This window comes from Lepidochelys olivacea, assembly GCF_965140295.1.
Source record: "Lepidochelys olivacea isolate rLepOli2 genome assembly, chromosome: 1".
Classification (NCBI taxonomy): Eukaryota; Metazoa; Chordata; order Testudines; family Cheloniidae; genus Lepidochelys; species Lepidochelys olivacea.
In genome coordinates this window covers 204120621-204139909 of record NC_140411.1, presented here as the reverse complement: position 1 = coordinate 204139909, position 19289 = coordinate 204120621, and the positions used below count along the sequence as shown (strand labels likewise).

Here is a 19289-nt window from a genome sequence, read left to right as displayed (position 1 = left end):
GGGGCTGGGAATGATAGCTTCAGGATGTGAGAGGGGGTCAGGGCTCTGGGCTGGGGGTGCAGGCTCTGGGGTGGGGCCACGGATGAGGGATTTGGGGTCGAGGAGGGGGCTCTGGATTTGGGGGAGGCTCATGGCTGGGGCAGGGGGTTGGGGTGCGGGGTTGGGGCATGGGCTTAACTTGGAAGGCTCCTGGTCAGCAGTGCAGTGGGGGTGCAGGGGCAGGCTTCCTGCTTGTCCTGGCACCCCGGACTGCACTGCGCCCCAGAAGCAGCCAGCAGCAAGTCCGGCTCCTAGGCGGAGGCGCGCAAACAGCTCTGCCCGGTTCTCACCTGCAGGCACTGCCCCCCCCATCTCCCATTGGCTGCTTCCGGGGCGCAGCACAGAATCAGAACAGATAGGCACTACCCTGCCTTAGCTGGGCAGCACTCGCCGACGGGACTTTTACTGGCTGAACAGTACTGGGTTGCGACCTGCGGTTTGAAAACCACTGTTGTATCCGATCTAGTCTTAGCTAAACCACTTTGAATTTTCAGTACCAAATACTTGCAACAAACTGTTTGCAAACAAGCTACAGACCATGAATTATTTGCAGGCGTTCTTTGGGAAGAACGATTGCATTCAAGAATATGCTGATCTATTAATCTGGTTGTAGTTTTAAGTCTGGCAATTCCTCCAGATTCCACATGAGGCTTCATGTTACATTCTCCCTCTCTACATTCCCCAGACAGTTCCATGCTGGATAGAGTGTTCTTCAGTTCCTGTCCCTAACCTTTGTGCAACATTGCTGGGCCCTGTTAACAGCTGCTTCATTTCAGAGATGGGTGTAGTGAATCCTGAAAAGTGGTTGTAAAGTGCCTTGGGATGAAAATGTGAGATGAATTGAAAATATTATTGCAGATAGGCTCTCAAGTCAGTGACAGACATGATGCAGCATTAGATGTAGCTACCTAGCACAAGTTGTTTAGAAGCCTCTTCTGTCTTTACATTTTGTTGCCCTGGTCAGGGTTAGGCTGAAAGAAAGAACTTTCTGGGACCTCTCAGGCACTGAAAAATCCTCCAAGCTCAGAAGCATCAGGGATTTCCCAGAGGAACTCTGAGCTTTTCATTTGTATTCAGGACACATAAGGAATTCAGCCTGGGAACGCAAGGGGAAAAATGAACTTTCCAGATGCTTGTTTTGCCTTGCTGTCTTTAATGCAGTATAAATTAGTTGTTCACGTTACGTTTTCCTTAAAATGTGTGTGTGGGTTTTGTTTTTTTTAATGCTGGTCAGTGTGAGGGATGGAAGTTGTTAAATGGACCCAAGCATATTGCTGTTGAGGTTGTCCTTTTTTTTGAGAACATCCCAGCCATGACATTTTTCCTGGAGATTCTGCAGGCACCGGTTTCCAGGACTCAGCTAAGCTTCAGAAGATGTGTGCGTTTATGTGTAACTACCCAGGCCATTAGCCCTTTGGGGCCAGTGCTGTCTCTCACTACCCGTGTGTCAAGTGCCTAGCACAGTGAGGTCCTGATCTTGGTTGGGTCCTCAAGGCACTATTGTAATACAAATAAAAAATAAATAACATCATTCAGAATTGCCTTCTAACACCTCATAAATACATACCAGGAAGCCTGAGTTTGCATTCCTTATTAGAGATGTCTGTATTGTCTGTGTCACTATAGGACCTTGTCTAGAGTTAGAATAACCAGAAAAGAGCAGTCTGATTTATATCCACAACAGAAGACGTTGACGCTCTCCAGACTGAGAGGAACATACCTTTCTGGGGCTACATAAAATGGAGAGCTATTATAAAGGAAGGGGAGATCGCCTCAGCGGATAACCTTGGGCTCTGGGAGCAAATAATTGCATATCTACTAAAAAGAGATTTTATTTGGACCAATTTTTCCAATACAGACATCAGTATGATTCTTACTTCTCTGAAACATTCTCTGCTAAGTTCTCAAGCTTTTAGCCTTAGGACACTATCCAGGACATGTGTGAACAATGGATCTCTGAGGAAGGACAAATCCCTAACACCAAGCACAATTGGTGAGGGACTCTGCCCATGGCCTCACATCAGAGCTTTGGAAATAGGCCATTCTAATAGTCAGGTTCTTTTGTAGTAGCAAGGAGATACATCACAGTTCTATACCCTATACAGGCTGTACGCATCTCCTTCAGGCCCTCATGCACCACTTCATTACTGTCAGTGTCACTGTTCAAAAGAAGGCTTTGGTGATGCATAACCCTTGTGTGGGTCCTTTGTGCAGGGGTGAGTTTTGTTCTTTAGGAATAGAAATGAGTATAAATACTAAGATAGGGACAAGGCACTTACCCTACTACAGCCTTCCGCATCAAGAAAAATAAGACTCTGGCTGGGATTTTCAAAAGAGGCTAGTGAGTTTTGCATGCCCAACTTGAGAGACCTCAAATGGGCCTGGTTTGCAGAAAATACTTCTGCAAATTGGGCCTCTTTCGGATGGTCCAAAATCCAGGTTCCCCAGATCACTAATCTTTCCTGCAAATCTTGACCTTAGCCCTTTCTCCACATATCACTCTACAGAGAAGTTTTAATAAAATATCTAATAATGGAGGGTTTCACATATGACCAGAGTAATACCTGAAAAATGGATGGGGAGTAAGCGTGGGTGAAATTTGTCAATAGCATCTAATACACTTTAGGATCAGAAGGGACCATCATGATCATCTAGTCTGAACTCCTGCACATTGCAGTCCACAGAACCTCACCCACTCACTTCTGTAATAGACCCCTAACCTCTGGCTGAGTTACTGAAGTCCTTAAATCATGATTTAAAGATTTCAAGTTACAGAGAATCCACCATTTACCCCAGCAAGTGATCCATGCTCCATGCTGCAGAGGAAGATGAAAACCCCCAGGGTCTCTGCCAGTTTGACCAGGGAGTAAATTCCTTCCTGACACCAAATACAGCGGTCACTTAGAGCCTGAACATGTGGACAAGACCCATCAACCAGACATCTAGGAAAGAATTCCCTGTAGTAACTCAGAGTCCTCCCCATCTAGTGTCCCCTCCCTGGCTGTTGGAGATACTAGCTGCTATCAGTTACAGATCAGCTACATGCCAGTCTTTAAGGTGCCACCGGATTCCTTGTTGTTTTTACATGCCAGTGTAGGAAGTCTCATCATACCATCCCCTTCATAAACATATCAGGCTCCGTCTTGAAGACAGTTAGGTTTTTTTACCCCCACTGCTTTCCTTGGAAGGCTGTTCCAGAACTTCACTCCTCTGGTGGTTAGAAACCTTCGTCCAATTTCAAGACTAAACTTGGTGATGGCCAATTTATATCCATTTGTTCTTGTGTCCACATTGGCGCTTAACTTAAATAACTTGTCTCCCTCCCTGGTATTTATCCCTCTGATGTATTTATAGAGAGCAATCATATCTCCCCTCAGCCTTCTTTTGGTTAAGCTAAACAAGCCAAGCTCTTTGGGCCTCCTCTCATAAGGTAGGTTTTCCATTCCTTGGATTATCCTAGTAGCCATTCACTGCACCTGTTCTAGTTTGAATTAATCTTTCTTAAAGATGGGAGACCAGAATTGCACACATTATTCCAGATGAGGTTTCACCAGTGCCTTGCATAATGGTGCTAACACTTCCTTGTCTCTACTGGAAATATCTCGCCTGATGCGTCTCAAGACCGCATTAGTCTTTTTCACAGCCACGTCACATTAGCAGCTCATAGTCATCCTGTGATCGACCAATGCACTGGAGTTTTTCTCCTCCTCTGTCACTTTCAACTGATAAGTCCCCAGCTTTTTTTTTATCCCAATTATCATTTACCTCTATGTCCTTAACTATTTTCTCTTTAAAATTAGTTCCAAGACCTTGCATACAATTGAGGTCAAACTAACAGGCCTGTAGTTTCCTGGATCACATTTTTTCCCCGTCTTAAAAACAGGAACTATATTAGCAATTCTCCTGTCATAGGGTACGACCTCCCCTCTTCCCCACAAGTTTACAGATTCAGTAAAAAATCATTACTCTTGGGCTTGCAGTTTCATGTGCCAGTTCCTTTAAAATCCTTGGATGGAGATTATCATCTTCCCCGCGCCCAATTAAGTCTCATTAATCTGTTTGAGTTTGACATACACCTCGGATGTGGTAATTTCTACCTCCATATCCTCATTGCCATCAGGCACCCTGCCACTACCTCTAAGCTCTTCAATAGCCTCATTAAAAAATGAGGGAAAGTTTTCATTTAGGTGTTGGACTGAGCCTACATTATCTTTAATCACCTCCCCATACTCAGTGCTTAGTGGTCCTTCTTCTTCTTTCCTTCTTTTCTTTTTGTTTATATGGCTATAGAACCTTTTACTATTGGTCTTAATTCCCTTTGCAAATCTCACGTTACCCCTGTACTTTCTGACCTCCAAAAAGTAGCTTTCCCTGCTGATTAATCCCATTGCTTACAGACTTTCTGCTTTCTTTTAGTCACCTGTTTGAGATGCTTGCTCATCCAGCTTGCTCTGAAATATTTCCCGATGAATTTTTTTCCCTTGCTTGGGATACAGGCTTCCAATAGTTTCTGCAACTTTGACTTAAAGTAATTCCAAGCCTCCGCCACATTCAGATCCTTGAGTTCTTCAGTCCAGTCTACTTCCTTAAGTAATTCCCGTAATTTTTTAAACTTTGCCCTTTTGAAATCATGACCCTAATTGCAGATCTATTTTTGTTTACCCTTCCAGTTAGTTTAAACTGAATTTGCTCATGATCACTCCAATTAAGGTTATCCCCTAAAACCAATTCTTCCATGAAGGCCTCACTGCTTACCAATACCAAATCTAAACTGGCATCTTGTTGGTTTAGCACTCCGCACTCGGAGGGTTTCAAAGCGCGGGCTCCAGCCCGAGCCCAAATGTCTACACTGCAATGTTCAGCCCTGCTGCCTGAGTCCTGCGAGTTTGAGTCAGCTGACCTGAGCTCTGAACCTCAGTGCTGCTGGGGTTTTTTTAATCATAGTGCAGGCATACCTCAGGAGTCGTAATTCTTCTCTCACACCAGTGCAACACCACTGATTTCAAACCAGTTATTCCTGATTTACAGCAGTGCATGTAAGAAAAGAAATCATTCCTGAAGTCATGAAATCTCTTAGGGTATATCTACACTTCAATCCAAAGGCGTAAGTGCTAGCTTGAGGAGACATACACACTCTATAGCTCTGCTCTCGCTTTAGGAAAAAGATACCTGGAGGTGTACCTTCCGGCTCTACGTGTAGATAAACCTTTAGTGTGGCAAAACATAAAGGCAGGTCTTCTGTACATAGGGGAGGAGTTGAGAATGAAGTTTTCCTTTCCTTTTTTTTAAAGTGCCTAGCCCTCTTCCCAACCCACCTTTTTTAAGCTCATGTCTTTTATTTATAAGAAGTTCTTTGTCTGATGGGTTGTTTACATTATCATTATTCCTGGGTTCATTGTTTTAAAATAGGTGTATGAGAGTTTGGGTTTACCCAGTGATGAGCTGCCAAAATCTTAACAACGGCATCCCTCCTTACCCCATGAGGGGGTCGTTGCCCACCCCCATCCCCCGGGACTCCTGCCCCATTCAACCCCCCCACATTCCTTGACGCCCCCCAGGACCCCTGCCCTGTCCACCCTCCTCCCCTGTCCCCTGACTGCCCCCAGAACTGGGCAGGAGGGTCTCGTGGGCCACCGTAGTGGGTGCCCACCCCACCCCTAAGAGCCAGAGGGACCTGCCGGGAAGCGAGGTGGGGAGTCCCAGCGGTGCTTACCTGGGGCAGCTCCCAGGAAGCATCCGGCAGGTCTCTCTGGCTCCTAGGGGCGGAGGAGCGTAGCTAGGGAGGGAGCGGGGGAGCAGCCACTCCCCCACTGATCACATCAAAAGTGGCACCTTAGGCGCCAACTCCCTGGGTGCTTCGGGGCTGGAGCACCCATGGGAAAAATTGGTGGGTGCAGAGCACCCACCAGCAGCTCCCCACCCCGCGCCCAGCCCCAGATCACCTCTGCTCCGCCTCCTCCCCTGAACCCACCACCCCGCTCTGCTTCTCCGCGCCTCACCCCCAGCTTCCTGCGAATCAGCTGTTCGGCGGGAAGTCGGGGAGGGCTGAAAAGCAGGCGGTGGCTTGCCGCTCAGGCCGAGGGTGGCGGAGGTGAGCTGGGGCGGGGAGCGGTACCCCTGCGTGACCCCCCCCCGGTTACCTGCTGTTGTGTGGGCGGCCCTCCTCGCGCCCCCCTGCCCCAGCTCACCTCCGCCTCCGTGGGCCTGAGCAGGAAGCCACCGCTTGCTTCTCAGCCTGCCCCGGCTTCTAGTGTGAACAGCTGATTCGCGGGAAGCGGAGCGGGGCGGCGCATTCAGGGGAGGAGGCGGAGGTGGAATGGAGGTGAGCTGGGGCCGGGGGTGGGGTGGGGAGTTGCCGGTGGGTGCTCTGCACCCACCAAATTTTCCCCTTGGGTGCTCCAGGGCTGGAGCACCCGTGGAGTCAGCACCTAAGGCACCACTTTTGGCCAGTTAAATTTAGAAGCCCTTTTAGAACCGGTTGTCCCTTGTGCAACAACCAGTTCTAAAAGGGCTTCTAAATTTAACAAGTTTCAGAGTAACAGCCGTGTTAGTCTGTATTTGCAAAAAGAAAAGGAGGACTTGTGGCACCTTAGAGACTAACCAATTTATTTGAGCATAAGCTTTCGTGAGCTACAGCTTATGCTCAAATAAATTGGTTAGTCTCTAAGGTGCCACAAGTCCTCCTTTAAATTTAACAACCGGTTCTAGCGAACTGGTGTGAACCGGCTCCAGCTCACCACTGGGTTTACCTCAGGGTTATAGGAAAAGATGGTGAAGGGACATGCGTTCCTTCTTGGTAACAAACAGAAGAGGAGCGGTGAGCCATTCTTCTGAAGCCGTTGCTTCTGTCACTGCATGAGGCAGCCAGTGGCACGTGTATTGTGGGTAGCAGAGTATCCAGAGCCAGATGGAGCCTTTCTTTTGGTGTTACAGCTGTGAGGCCAGTTATTCCATCTCCTGTCAAAGGCAATATTACACAATAAGAGCATGGGGCACCATGGTTATCTAGTGTTGCCAAGAAGCCACAGTAAGAGCGATGGGGGAGCCGGTGACAATAACCAGGACAGTGAAAGTGCACCACTCTGAGGTGTTACTACAGTCTTAAAAGAGCTTTTACAGAAGGGGCTGTAAAAAGATGTTTCAGTGACACATTTAAATTGTTCTCTCTTACAACTCATAAAGAGAACAGCAGATACTGACAGCCACGCTGCTTGGGGTGATGAGCCTGCCAGATCTCATCCATTAAGAAAGGCTGGCCCGAAGGAGTACGCAGCTGGTGATCGCCAAGGGAAACCCAGGGCAGGAAGTGGCACTGGTAACTCAGGATGTGGTGCCTCTCGCTTCTGGGTCTGTGCCAAATCAGTCCCTTAGCCGGCTGCTAGGATGCACTGTGCTGCTGGAGATGAGACCATAAACCTAGGCCCTGATTAGAGCTGGACCTGAAAAAGTGCAGCCCTTTATTTGAAAAATACGCTGCCTTTCCCTTTCTCAGTAATATTGGATGGCTACTATCTCACCAATTCTAGCCCTGGCCACACGGTCACCGAGCAGCCTGTCTCTGAGTGGTGTCCAGCCTAGTCCCCCAGACATATTATTTCTAAAAAGTCAAGAGGCCCTGATAAATATTGGAACTACTGCCCTAGGCTCAGGCAGTCCCAGGGGCCCAGCAGCGAATCAGGCCATGGACCAGCTAGAGCTACTCTCCCCTCCCTCCTCTACAATGCAGCAGGGGAGTTGCTGCACCAAGAAGGGAGAGCAGCCGGTGAGCGCTGCTGGCTCACCCCAGAGCTGCTCCTTTGGGGACGAGCTGTGGGGTGACACCTCCTTTTAATGGCACTGGGCCTGCTGAGGGAGCACATTGTCAATTCCTAGTCAAACACAGATTTCTTTCTTAATGCAGTCACCACTGAGGATCGCAGCTGAGAGCCTCCAGGCCGCTCCTGAGCTATCCTAAAGTCTTCAGCATGAGGTGTTGAGTGACTGTCATGATCAAACCCTAAGGGTCCCATAGTAGGTCGGGGGTATTTTTGGTGTGTTTTATGCAGGAGCCAGCACATTAACCCTGATGCCCAGGTCAAAATCCAACCTAATACCAGCCTGCCTTCCTGAAATACCCTCAGTAGTTTCTGCTGGCATTTCCACTCTCCTGCTGTGCTGTGTTGACAAGAGCAGAAGACATGTTGGCCACAGCAAGAGTCTCCCTACAAGTTCCATCAGGACAGAAGGCGCGATACAAACGCAAGACAGTGGTATCATGATCATTATTCTCATTTATTATTATCATCGTCGTTCAGTTTGAAAAAGGAGCCTGGAGCCACACCTGAAGCTAATTGGCACATTTTGCTTTATTTTTGAAAACAAACGGGGGGGTTAATTTTCCTTCGTTTGTTTGTTTGTTTTTCTTTTGTTCTCTTTAGTTCATTCCATCACATTGAAAAAGGAAGAAAAAGATTTTTTTTTTCGTTTTTAAATCGGTAAGTCTGGACTCCTCAGATGAACGGAACATTGCACACACACTTGGAACAGAGAGGGAGGGCGGGAGGGAGAGAGAGAGAGCGCTCGCGGCGGGCAGACAAACACACGCACGCGCCAGATCAAAGAACTCTGATACAGTGCAAGAATTTTCCCAAAATGATTGGATCATCATCATTACCAAACAACTCGCCATAACAACACCAAGAAACAAAGAAATGTTTAAGCCACACTGTTCGACTGGGATTTTTCCTGCTTTTTTTTTTTTTTTTGCTTTTTTTTCTTTAAATGTTTGCCACACAGAGAGAAAAAGGGTTTAAGTGGGATGGGGGAGGGACGGACAGGCCCACAGGGGCGAGCAGGAGGTGGGAATCAAGATTAGGGTGGGCATGAGAAGAAGGATACAGGAAAGGGGGAGGGAGGGAGGGGCAGTGGGGAGTCATTTCTTAATGTTCAGGCATTTTCTTGGTCCGCCTTGTTCTCGTCTTCTTTCACCTCTTCCTGCTGGGCACTTTCAGTAGGTTTGGTTTCTTCTACAGCATCTAGTGGGGAAAGAGAGAGGTGAGGGTTAGTTGCCTGAGCTATAGTGTACTTTTTACATGCTTGTTGCAGGCGGCCTGAATGACTCCAAGTCCTTGTTCCCAAATGGGCCAAAATCTGACAGTTCTTATCTGGCACACGTGTGGGTGACTGTGTGAAATGAATTTATATTATCCAGGTCTTAGTGGACAGGTATATGCTTCCCACAAACCAACACCATGATTAATTAACCTTCTGAATTAGGGAGCCAGATCAGAAAGGCTAAAGGAGTGATTCAACCATACAAATACAATTGTAGAGAGGCAACACACCTGTTAGATCACCTAGTTTATCCTAAATCCCTGCCCTACCCCTAGAGCCAGTTGCAGGTTGTTTCCTTCTATACATTAGCTAATGTTTTTTCCCCAGTCTACTCTTAAATAGGTTCACTCTTCACTCACTCCTAAGTGTTTAGAAGTGTACATTATCCACATGGAAAAGTCCTATCGATTTTTATAGGGATGAGGCCAAGGTTCTCTATACATATGATAGAGTTCTGCAGAAATTATTCGAGAACCCTATAGAATTGAATAGCAAACAGGAACCTATATCTATGGTTTTTTTTTAAAAAGTACCGAATTCTACAGCAGGGAGCTAGTTTTCTATTAAATGCTATAAGAAGTTATAGAAGGGTTCTCATTCTCTAATCCCTCCTCCAGGTCTTTTCCATAAGGATACATCTGCCTGGAGCTGTGCCAGTTCTGTGGCTGGAGGCCGTCATACTTCAAGACCAACAGACAACTTTTACCAGCCCTCAGTTCACATGAAATGTTAAAGTAAAATACTTTAACCAGTGACATTCTAGACACGTATTAGACAAGAGATCAGGAAATGGGCCGGGGGATGGGGGGAATGGACAAGACAAAGTAGATGGAAGTGGTATGATTTGAGTTGGAATGGACCCTCTTTTGGGTCATCCAGCCCATTCACCTGCAGTATGGGACCTGACTGAACTGTTGCTAAAGCATCCCTGAAACCCAGGCATCTTGTCTGAGCCTAGGGGCTCACTGGGGCTATAAAGCCAACTCTGCATTTTTGTGGTTTGTGACACAAAGCTGCCGTAATGCACTGGAGAATCTGGTCTGCTTTGCACAGCGGTAACTGACCACACAAGACACAATGGAGCGGAGAATCAGGACCACTTGTCCTAATGGTTGACTTCAGGACTGTCCCTCAGTGTGTATAGGGTTGGTTATGTTTCTTTAAAAACATTCATATCAGTGTAATGCTGGTGAAAGGTAGTGAATTGACACCGCTGCAAGCTAAAGTGCTTGGTTTAGCAGTGCAAGAAGCACAGAAAGGGCAGTGGCAGGGCAAACCCTCTCCTCTCCTGCCTCTGGCCCCACTGATGTGCCTCAGCACTGAAATGCAGTGACTATCCTGTGAAGGGGAGTTTGGTCACATGTAGCCCATTCAGTTCTTGCACTGGACTAGGACTCCTTGCCGAGCATCAATGAGGATGCCTCTTGGCATGTGGATAGTCATAGGAATTGGACAGTTTTGCTAAGCTATTCAGTGCCGTCAGATGGCAGACATGCTTTTACTACCAACCTTGGCAAACAGCCAAGACCCCTTAACCTAGCTCTTTTAAATACCTTCCCTAACCCTATGTCCCTAAGGATGCCTTTTAAAATGTGTGCAAACCCCCTGCCTCGTGTGCCAATTAAGTGCTTTTATTGCACTTATGTTGCTTGGACCCCCAACCCAGGTGTCACAATGAGTTCCTACTGTAATAGTTCCCCCCAAAAATATCTGCTGGGCAGCACCTTGGCCCAGTAACCCTGCCTAAGTCCCTGGGGCTGCAGACTTCCAGCCAGCAGAAGCACATACATGTTTGCTTTCTCCTGCTCCTAAGCAACAAAATCCAACAGCTTCGCAAGGCCTCTCTTGCATTAATTAGTACAACTGCAACCATTAACAGGGAGTGAAATAGGCTGCTGATTTAAATGGGATGCACGCAGTGTTGGGGAGCCCAAACAGGTCAAGTGATCTTAATGGTTTTACTAAACTTTCTTGCAGCTACAACAATATTATGTTGGTGGGGTCCGTCCGTCCCCCCGCACACACACTCATCTCTAGTGCTGGCTACCTGAGGGTTTTATGATGGAGAAACAGCAGCACAAAGTAAAGATGTGATTTTCCCATGGTCACACAATGGGAAAGGGAAATAGAACCCAGGATTGCTAACACCTAGGGGTGAGTTTTAGCCACAAGAATATCTTTATCTGCTAGCGGTGTAGACTCTGCAAGGGCTTATCTGAGCCTCCTGAAACAAAGCCGTCTACAGATTTTCTTACAAGCATACACAGGATGGGTGAATGAAGCATGCGTGCGTACACACACACTCAAAGCTAGGGGTGGGTGAACCAGTTCAAACAACATAACTACCCCTAGAATTTTGTTCTGCATTGGACTTATGTACAGTGAAAACTTATATAGTGCTGTGCCAACATTAACTTAATCAATTCCCCAGAGAGGTAAGTAAAAATTAACTCAGTTTTACAGAGATGGGGAAACTGAGGCATGGAATGGTTCACATGACTAGTCCAGGCTGCACAGTATCAGAGCCAGGTTTAGAATTCGTGTCAATCCCCATGCTCAGTCCGCTAGGCCATAACACTTCTCTACTTACCTTAGCAATTAAGGCCCTGGTCCTGAAGCCTTAGGGGTCACTTAAAACACCTATGGGCTTCATTGACCAGTTTTGCGTGGTCAAGAAATGCAATACCAGGCTCTAAATGTGGGGTACTGGCAGGCTCAGAGCAGTGCATGGAAGCTCACACTAATGCTGCCTTGTGCTGATCTTGCTCAGTGGATAAACAGAAAGCTTCAGGGCACAATGTTCTGCCACACTATGGCCCCTTTGCATTGCTCTAGTGCAGGGGTGGGCAAACTTTCTGACACGAGGGCCACATCTGGGAATATAAATTGTATGGCGGGGCAAGAATACTCACAAAATTGGGGTTCGGGTGCAGGAGGGGGTGAGGGCTCTGGTTGGGGGTGCGGGCTCTGGGGTGGGGGAGTGGGATGTGGGGTGGGGTGAGGGCTCTGGCTGGGGGTGCAGGCTCTGGGGTGGGGCTGGGGATGAGGAGTTTGGGGTATAGGAGAGTGCTTTGGGCTGGGACCAAGGGGTTCAGAGGGCAGGACGGGGATCAGGGCTGGGGCAGGGGGTAGGGGAACAGAGAGAGGCTCAGGGGTGCAGGCTCCGGGTGGCGCTTGCCTCAAGCACCACCCGGAAGCAGCAGCATGTCCCTTTTCCGGCTCCTATGCGGAGACGCGGCCTGGCAGCTCTGCGCGCTGCCCCATCCACAGACACCGCCCTTGCAGCTCCCATTGGAGCGCCGTAAGGGGCCATTAGAGCACATAGGAGCCAGAGGAGGGCCATGCCTCAGCTTCCAGGAGTCGCGTGGAGCGGCCCCCAACCCTGCGCCCTGGCTGGAGTACCAGAGCTGGGCAAGCCCCAGACCCTGCTCCCCAGTGGGAGCTCGAGGGCTGGCTTAAAACACCTGGCAGGCCAGATCCAGCCCGTGGGCCGTAGTTTTCCCACCCCTGCTCTAGTGGGACAAAGGGGCTGAAAAGCTGGCAGATCTCACTCCTGGCATACTCCTGGCATAGGGGAATCCTCAGGTGGCATGGAACTTGGGTGGTGGCTCAACACTATCCCCACTTCACTTCACCCAGTATCAGGGTCATAGGCAGAGCCATAGGGACTTTATTGACAGCCTGGCCTCATGACTGCTCTAACTTAGGCTGGGACTGACCTGGCCCAGTCTGGAATCAGGAAGCCACAAAAGTGACATAAAGCCACCTTTGTCACCCACTCGGGCCCTGCACCAAGCACAGCTCAGCTGGACAAGGGGATCAAGGCTTCAGTCACCAGCGCAGTACCAGGTACCTTTTACCAACACTGAATTCACATAAATAAATGAGAAACCTGCTCCATGAAGAGTATTAGCAAGCAAAATTCAGTTATCTGTCTCTCTCTTGCTTGGATGTGAGCAGGGAGCATCTGGGAGGGGAAGTGTTCTGAGCACATGTGCCCCAGCTGCTGGGATGTGTTTTTTGCTTAACAGCTGTGGCAGTGTCTCACTGAATTTGAGGACAGTGAAAAATCAGAACCTACTGGTCAGCAATGAGGTTCAATCACAGGTGACAGCACAAGGATATACAATTGTGTGCAAAACAGGTTCAAAGCACAGAAATGCAACATCACAGAATCCTAGATAGACATCAAAGCTGGAAAAGACCTAGGGACAGATCCTCAGCTGCTGTAATTTGATGTAGCTCCATTGATTTCAGTACTAATTTATACCAGCTTAGGATCTGACTCCTAAAAGTATGTAAAATAGCCTCTCTCGCTAGTGCAAGCTTGTTCCTGGGCATGTATTCTCCAGGGATTCTCCAGTCTACCTTTAAATGTCCCACACAAAGGAGCTTCCACCCCTTTCCTTAGGAGACCACTAGACAGTTCTCTATTAGCTGTCACTTGTCAGAAGGCTTTTCTTGAGATTGGGCCTAATTTTCCACTCCCTTGCACCTTGGGTTGTCCTTTACATTGGTGCAGCATGGATGTGTAATTTGCCTGTCAGCAACACAGGCGGTGGTATTTGACACCCATGTTGTACTCTCATTGTATAGGCATAAATAGTGATACAAGATGCAAGGTAAGGGAGAATCAGGCCCATTCAGCCAACATTTTCCTTCTCTTTTTCAAAATTGAAATGCACCAGATGCAGCTTCTTTTGGATGGCCAACTTTCCACCCTCGCAGAAGCTGCCGCACCTGCTCCTGCCAGGTTTGCTAAGATTCAGTGCATTGACATTGTGAGACCTTCTCCCATAACCCCACCTCTCCATTTTTGTGGGTGGAGTTGGAACAAGGAAGAGGCATTGGTTTATTTGGAAACAGGCTGGTGAGTCTGAGATACATGGAGCTAGAGCAGGAGAAGCTCAGATAGCTAGAGATGTGGCAGGAGAGGCCATCAGCTGGAGCAGGAGAGGCTGGCTATGTACAGACAGCAAATGGAGCCCCAGAACCCAGAAAATGAGAGGAGAGGCGCTGGGGTATGTCAGAACATGGAATAGGAGTCACCAGGAGATTGAGAAGAAACAGGAATGGCAGTGACATGAAGCTGAAGGGGCTTGGAATATGCAAAAAAATAAAGCAAGGGAGGACAAAGAAGGAGTGGCCTTTTTGAATTATTCCCATATGTGTGGTGATTCTGGGATAGGGACAAATGTCAGACTCAAGATTCAGCTGAGATGCAACCACTCTCATTTTAATCCTGGATTTTGGAGGAGAAAACCTGGTTCAGAAACCCACCGGGCCACCTCTGAGCCCTCGCATGAGGCATTAAATTGACACTGTGCATTTGCACCGGTATTAAACTATGGAGTTGTTTGGTAGATTGAAGCTAAAGTATATTTCTGAGCCCTCCTGGTGTGGACTTTGGGCCTGATTCTGAGAGGGGCTGAGAACCTACATCCCTATTAAATTCAGCTGGCAGTGGTAAGTGCTCATCGCCTCTCTGGATTAGACCCTCCAGGTTTTGTGCTAGGTAGCATAAGGCATGGAACTGAATTACGGAGCCCTGCTGAAATGAACTCAGAAAAATCTCCTGCCTTTCAGTGCTCCATTTATCTCCTGGAAGGGGTGAGAACTGTGTCTGAGAACCCCACTGGCAAGTGAGCGCCTTGAACATAGGCAGCTACAGTTGCTAGAAAGCTGAGCTAGGCAGGCAGGCAGCAGTTTCATTGGATGGTGGCACTTCCAGCTGCTTTCGCCTACGCCACATTCTAATGGCTGAGCTTGCAGGCCCCGCTCCAAGTCCCTCCACTGCCCTACATTAGTGAAATTAGGTTGAGTGGATTTCTGGGTAAACGTTGCCTCTTGGGACCTGCCCAGCTCCATTTGACTTGCCAAGATTAATTAAATTGGAGCAGAGCTCTACACGTGACCATAGTAGTAGTAACCTCTCCAATGCTCATTTTTTTGTGGCTGGTGGCTTTGGTTTTGTTTTGTTTTTCCTTTCTGTTATCTTACAGATCTTTAAATTGTCACAGACAACACCAAGAGAAAAGAAGTTACACAAACACTTTTGAGTTCAATACAGCCGACTCAGGGATTTTGCCTTAGTCGCTTTTCCACGGTTTTCAGAATTACTGCTCATGCTCCTCGCTCAGAAACTATTGTCTCATTCCTTATATTACAGTATTCCACATGCAAACAGCCTCCATTCACCTTTACCTCTGCTATGGCCCCAGCCTCAGGGAACCACAATGGTGGTCTACCTTCCCCCCTCCCGGAGTCCTTCACTGCTCTCAAGTGTTGTTCAGGGTCGTACTGCACTGCTATCGGCAGCCATGTTCCACCCCAGAGGCAGCTCAATTTAAATTATATTTTTTCAGAATTTTGGAAGCTCTGGATTAGAGATGGGCCCCAGTCAAAACCCAGGATCTCAGCCACTCCAAGCTGTGATGATGTTTGGATCCAGAGCTGAACTTCTCAGCTTGGATCCATCTATCCAAATCCATCCATCATCGATCCAGCCACTCAGAAGCTGATTCCAGGCAGAGTATGGTAAGTCTGAGACTGTTGAAATGGAACCCATTTCAGGCTCAGAGCCACTGCAGATACCATTCTCCGTTCCCCATCTCTGTCTAAAATGCATCCTTGGCCCAGTCCCCCTCCACTGAAACGCCTCATACATCACGTAGCAGGTTAAGAGCTCCATGGAAACCACTATCCCTTTGAAGGACCAGTCTGCTTCACTAAGTGACCTTTGCAGGCCCGTTGAATACTGGAGAGAGTGGAAACAGAATCTATCATGGGTCTCTCTCCATGGGGAGTGTTTCCTGCTATGCTTCACAATTCTCTGATATGCTGGCCCACAGCACCTTCTCAGTTGAAAGGGAACAATAAAGCAGCTTTTTGGGGGGAAGTGTCTGTCCTTTCCTATAAACAGATGTATGTAAGTATAATTCTTGATGATGTATAAAAACTACCTGTTTACTCATACTATTCCTTTCTTGTAACTTCACACTTATAAATGAGGGGGAAAGGTGTGTGGGGCTGGTAGCTCTCCACCGCGTCCTCTGCAGTTCCATCTTGGCTCAGGCTCCCCTCTGGAGTATCGTGAGTTCCCCTCCACGCAGGGAGCCTGGTGACATCACAGAGCCAGTGAGCTCAGAGCATCCTTAGTGATCACACCAGGGGGTCTCCATCCCCTGGCACATGCAGCAGCAGATGGCAGTGATGCCCAGATAGCCCGGAGGACATCAGAAAGGAGTGGATGGGGGAGTAGAAAATTGCAGCTCCTTGAATTGGTTCTTAGAAGCTTTCACAGGTAAGGAGGTCATGGAGCATGCTGGGGGAGGGAGTCCCAGGGCAGAGATGGGGAGGGAAGGGGAAGGTCAGGTCTTCAGGGAAGGTAGCAATCAATCACATATCACTAACAGTCATTCCACTTTGGGTCTCCCAATCCTGATTCTCCTCTCCATGTTGTGTTCAGCCCCATATCAGCCGAGACTCTGAGCTGGGCAGGTAGAAGAAAGGGACAATGCTGTTGGTCCTAGCAGACCAGATTGTCCGCTGCTTCACATTTTCTGACCCAGCTAAATCCTCAGAGGACAATCAGATCTGTCTCTGTTGCTGCAGCTGCCTTCTTGTTTCCTCAAGCTGAGGAGAAGGTGGCTTTGGGATTCTCCCCACATACCCCACAGCCTGTGGAAAGGAAACTCCATTCCACCGTTGGACATTCACGTGTGCAGTAAATGGAAAGGAAAAGGGGGGGGGGGGTATACCTAGAATTGCAGCTCAATTGCAAGGCATCTCTCACAGTGTCTAGACACCAGCTGCCTGGTTGCCATGGAAACCCTCCAACTTTGGCTGAGGGGAATCTCTCCAGAGAGATCAGGAGAGGGGAAGGGGAGGGGAAAACGGAGAGATACTCTTTGTGAATGTGTGGCGTTAACCCTGATACAACCACATTTACAAACACTCTGCTTCCTTGGGCAAGGGAAGAACTGACTCCCCTCATTCCCTCCACTGCCATCCCTCCCACATGCACATATATGGCACTACACCCGACAGCTGAGGGGCACTGGCTAAGCTATTGCTGGCAGGTTGCTTTTTCACTCCTATTTACTGCTCTGTGTTGTCAGTATGTTCGCTCGCCCTTGGCAAACCAACACATTCTGCCCTGAAACAGGTGCCAGAACTGAGCCATTCACACCCATCAGGGAATTGCTTTACAGGCAGCAGGGGCCCCCCTTGTCAATGGAGAGTCTCCCCTCACACCATTTCCCATAGGCAACTGCAGCCTCTGGGAAGGTAGCACCTTCCTCGGTTGGTGCAGCAGCAAAATCAGCAATGACGCTTGTTTCAGGGATGCTGTATATGGTACTTGAAGGGGAAGCCTGGTGGCTTACTGTCTTGGAAAGCGGTAGGGGAGCATCTTTCAAGTAAGAAGATGCATTGAGGAACAGAAACCTTGTGCAGCTGCAGAATGGGCCACTGTCATCTGGCTGTAACACTGCTGCTTTCAGTGCACTTATGCCGAGGAAGCATTTGTCCCACAGAGCATGACCAAGGTTCAAGCATGGTCAAGCATGACCCCAGAGCATGGTCTGAAGGTTCAAGTACAGTTTGCACCCCACATAGAACAGGCATAATGATACTGAACCACCTCACTGAGGGAATCAGACTGGAGGTTCATGGAGCTTCATTCAGTAGATCTGAAAGTACTATAAAAATATACATCAACTGGCAAGGGCTGCAGATGCCAAGGGATGGGTATTAGCTCAATGTACTGTGTTGTCACAGAACAGGCTCCCCCGCCCATGGCACACACAGCCACATAGCCGTGCTGAATGAACCTGCTGCAGCATATATCTGTGGGTGGGTGTATCTAAAGTACTTTGCTCTCTCTCTCTCTCTCTCTTTTTTTTTTTTTTTGAAGTGACTGTAGCGCTTGTGCAAGAGGGCAGCCTGGCAGCCCTGGTTCAGGCTAAAGGACCCTATCCATAGAAAAAGTGCAGCATGGAGAGCAGCCAGCGAGCTTCCCCCATGCTGTTCCATAGCCAGATGCTGTGTCCCCAGTTCTCATATGCTTCATTCTGGGCTCTGGGACAATGCAGTTCTCAAAAGGAGCAGAGCTGTTGGGGGTAGCTCATAGACTGGAATTCAATCTTTGATGCACCTGGGGCTTGATCAATTTAATTGCTTTGAAAATTAGGACCAAGGCCATACAGTGGCTTTGGGAAATGACTGGGTGCCAGGGGTGGGGTTTTGGCACAGCCCTGGTGTGCTCGCTGAGGCCTGAGACATGGAGAGGGCGGGCAGCTGCATTCTGAACCGGCTGGTGCTAGCACACCGTCTTCAGATTCAGCTTCCGGTACAATGAGTGTCAGAAATACAGGCTGGAGATGACAAACACAGGGATCAGTGTGTCCAGGTCCTTGTACAAAAAGGGATGACGTTTCCCAGCTAGCTGTAAGAGGGACAAGGCATTTTTAGATACTGGTGCTACCTGATCAGCCAAACTTAGTGAGGAGTCAAACAAGACCCAGAGGCTTCATGCCACTTTGATGAATGGGGGCTGTGTGCCTTCGGCAAAAGGTGGAGACAAGGTATTGACAAGCTTGTCAAAGTGTTTTCCCTTCCAGTCAGCATCTCTTCAGTCTTGCATGGGTTCAGATGAGCCAGTTGGTCTTTAGCCAATAGCTCATTTCCTGTAGACATTCTAGTAGCATCAGTAGAGAATGAGATATGCAGCTTAATGGCATTGGCATGCTGTTCGCAGCCAAGCCCATGGCATCTCACATCTCTCCCAGTGGACTCATGTAGATATTGTAAAGGAGAAGCAGCTATTCATCTTTACTCTGAGTTCTGTTGGAGCTATTCTAGTGCTGAGCCACCTACCCCTGTTATGTCACATAGGTGTTTGTAGCAGTACCTAGAGTAATAGATTCGAAGTCCAGAAGGATCACCTAGTCTGATCTCCTGTCTAAACACAGGCCATAGAACTTCCCCACAATAATTCCTAGAGCAGATCTTTTAGAAAAACATCCAGTCTTTAAATGATTTACAAATTGTCAATGATGGAGGATCCACCACAACCCTTGGTTAATTGTTCTAATTACTCTCACTGTTAAAATAATAAGCCTTATTTCCAGTCTGAATTTGTCTAGCTTCAACTT

The 19289-nt window shown here is 48.1% G+C and overlaps 2 protein-coding genes across 4 annotated transcripts in view; one reads left to right on the top strand and one right to left on the bottom strand.

Annotated features, from left to right (window-relative positions):
- Positions 1 to 19289, top strand: part of LSAMP (limbic system associated membrane protein) — a 1389250-nt gene that overhangs the window by 1368079 nt on the left and 1882 nt on the right. The window lies entirely within an intron of this gene.
- GAP43 (growth associated protein 43) overlaps positions 8292 to 19289 on the bottom strand; it is an 80514-nt gene continuing 69516 nt past the window's right edge. The window contains exon 3 of the mRNA XM_084611642.1: positions 8292 to 9053. Within this exon, the coding sequence (XP_084467768.1) occupies positions 8965 to 9053 (89 nt within the window). The 3' untranslated portion in view covers positions 8292 to 8964. The remainder of the gene's footprint in view (positions 9054 to 19289) is intronic.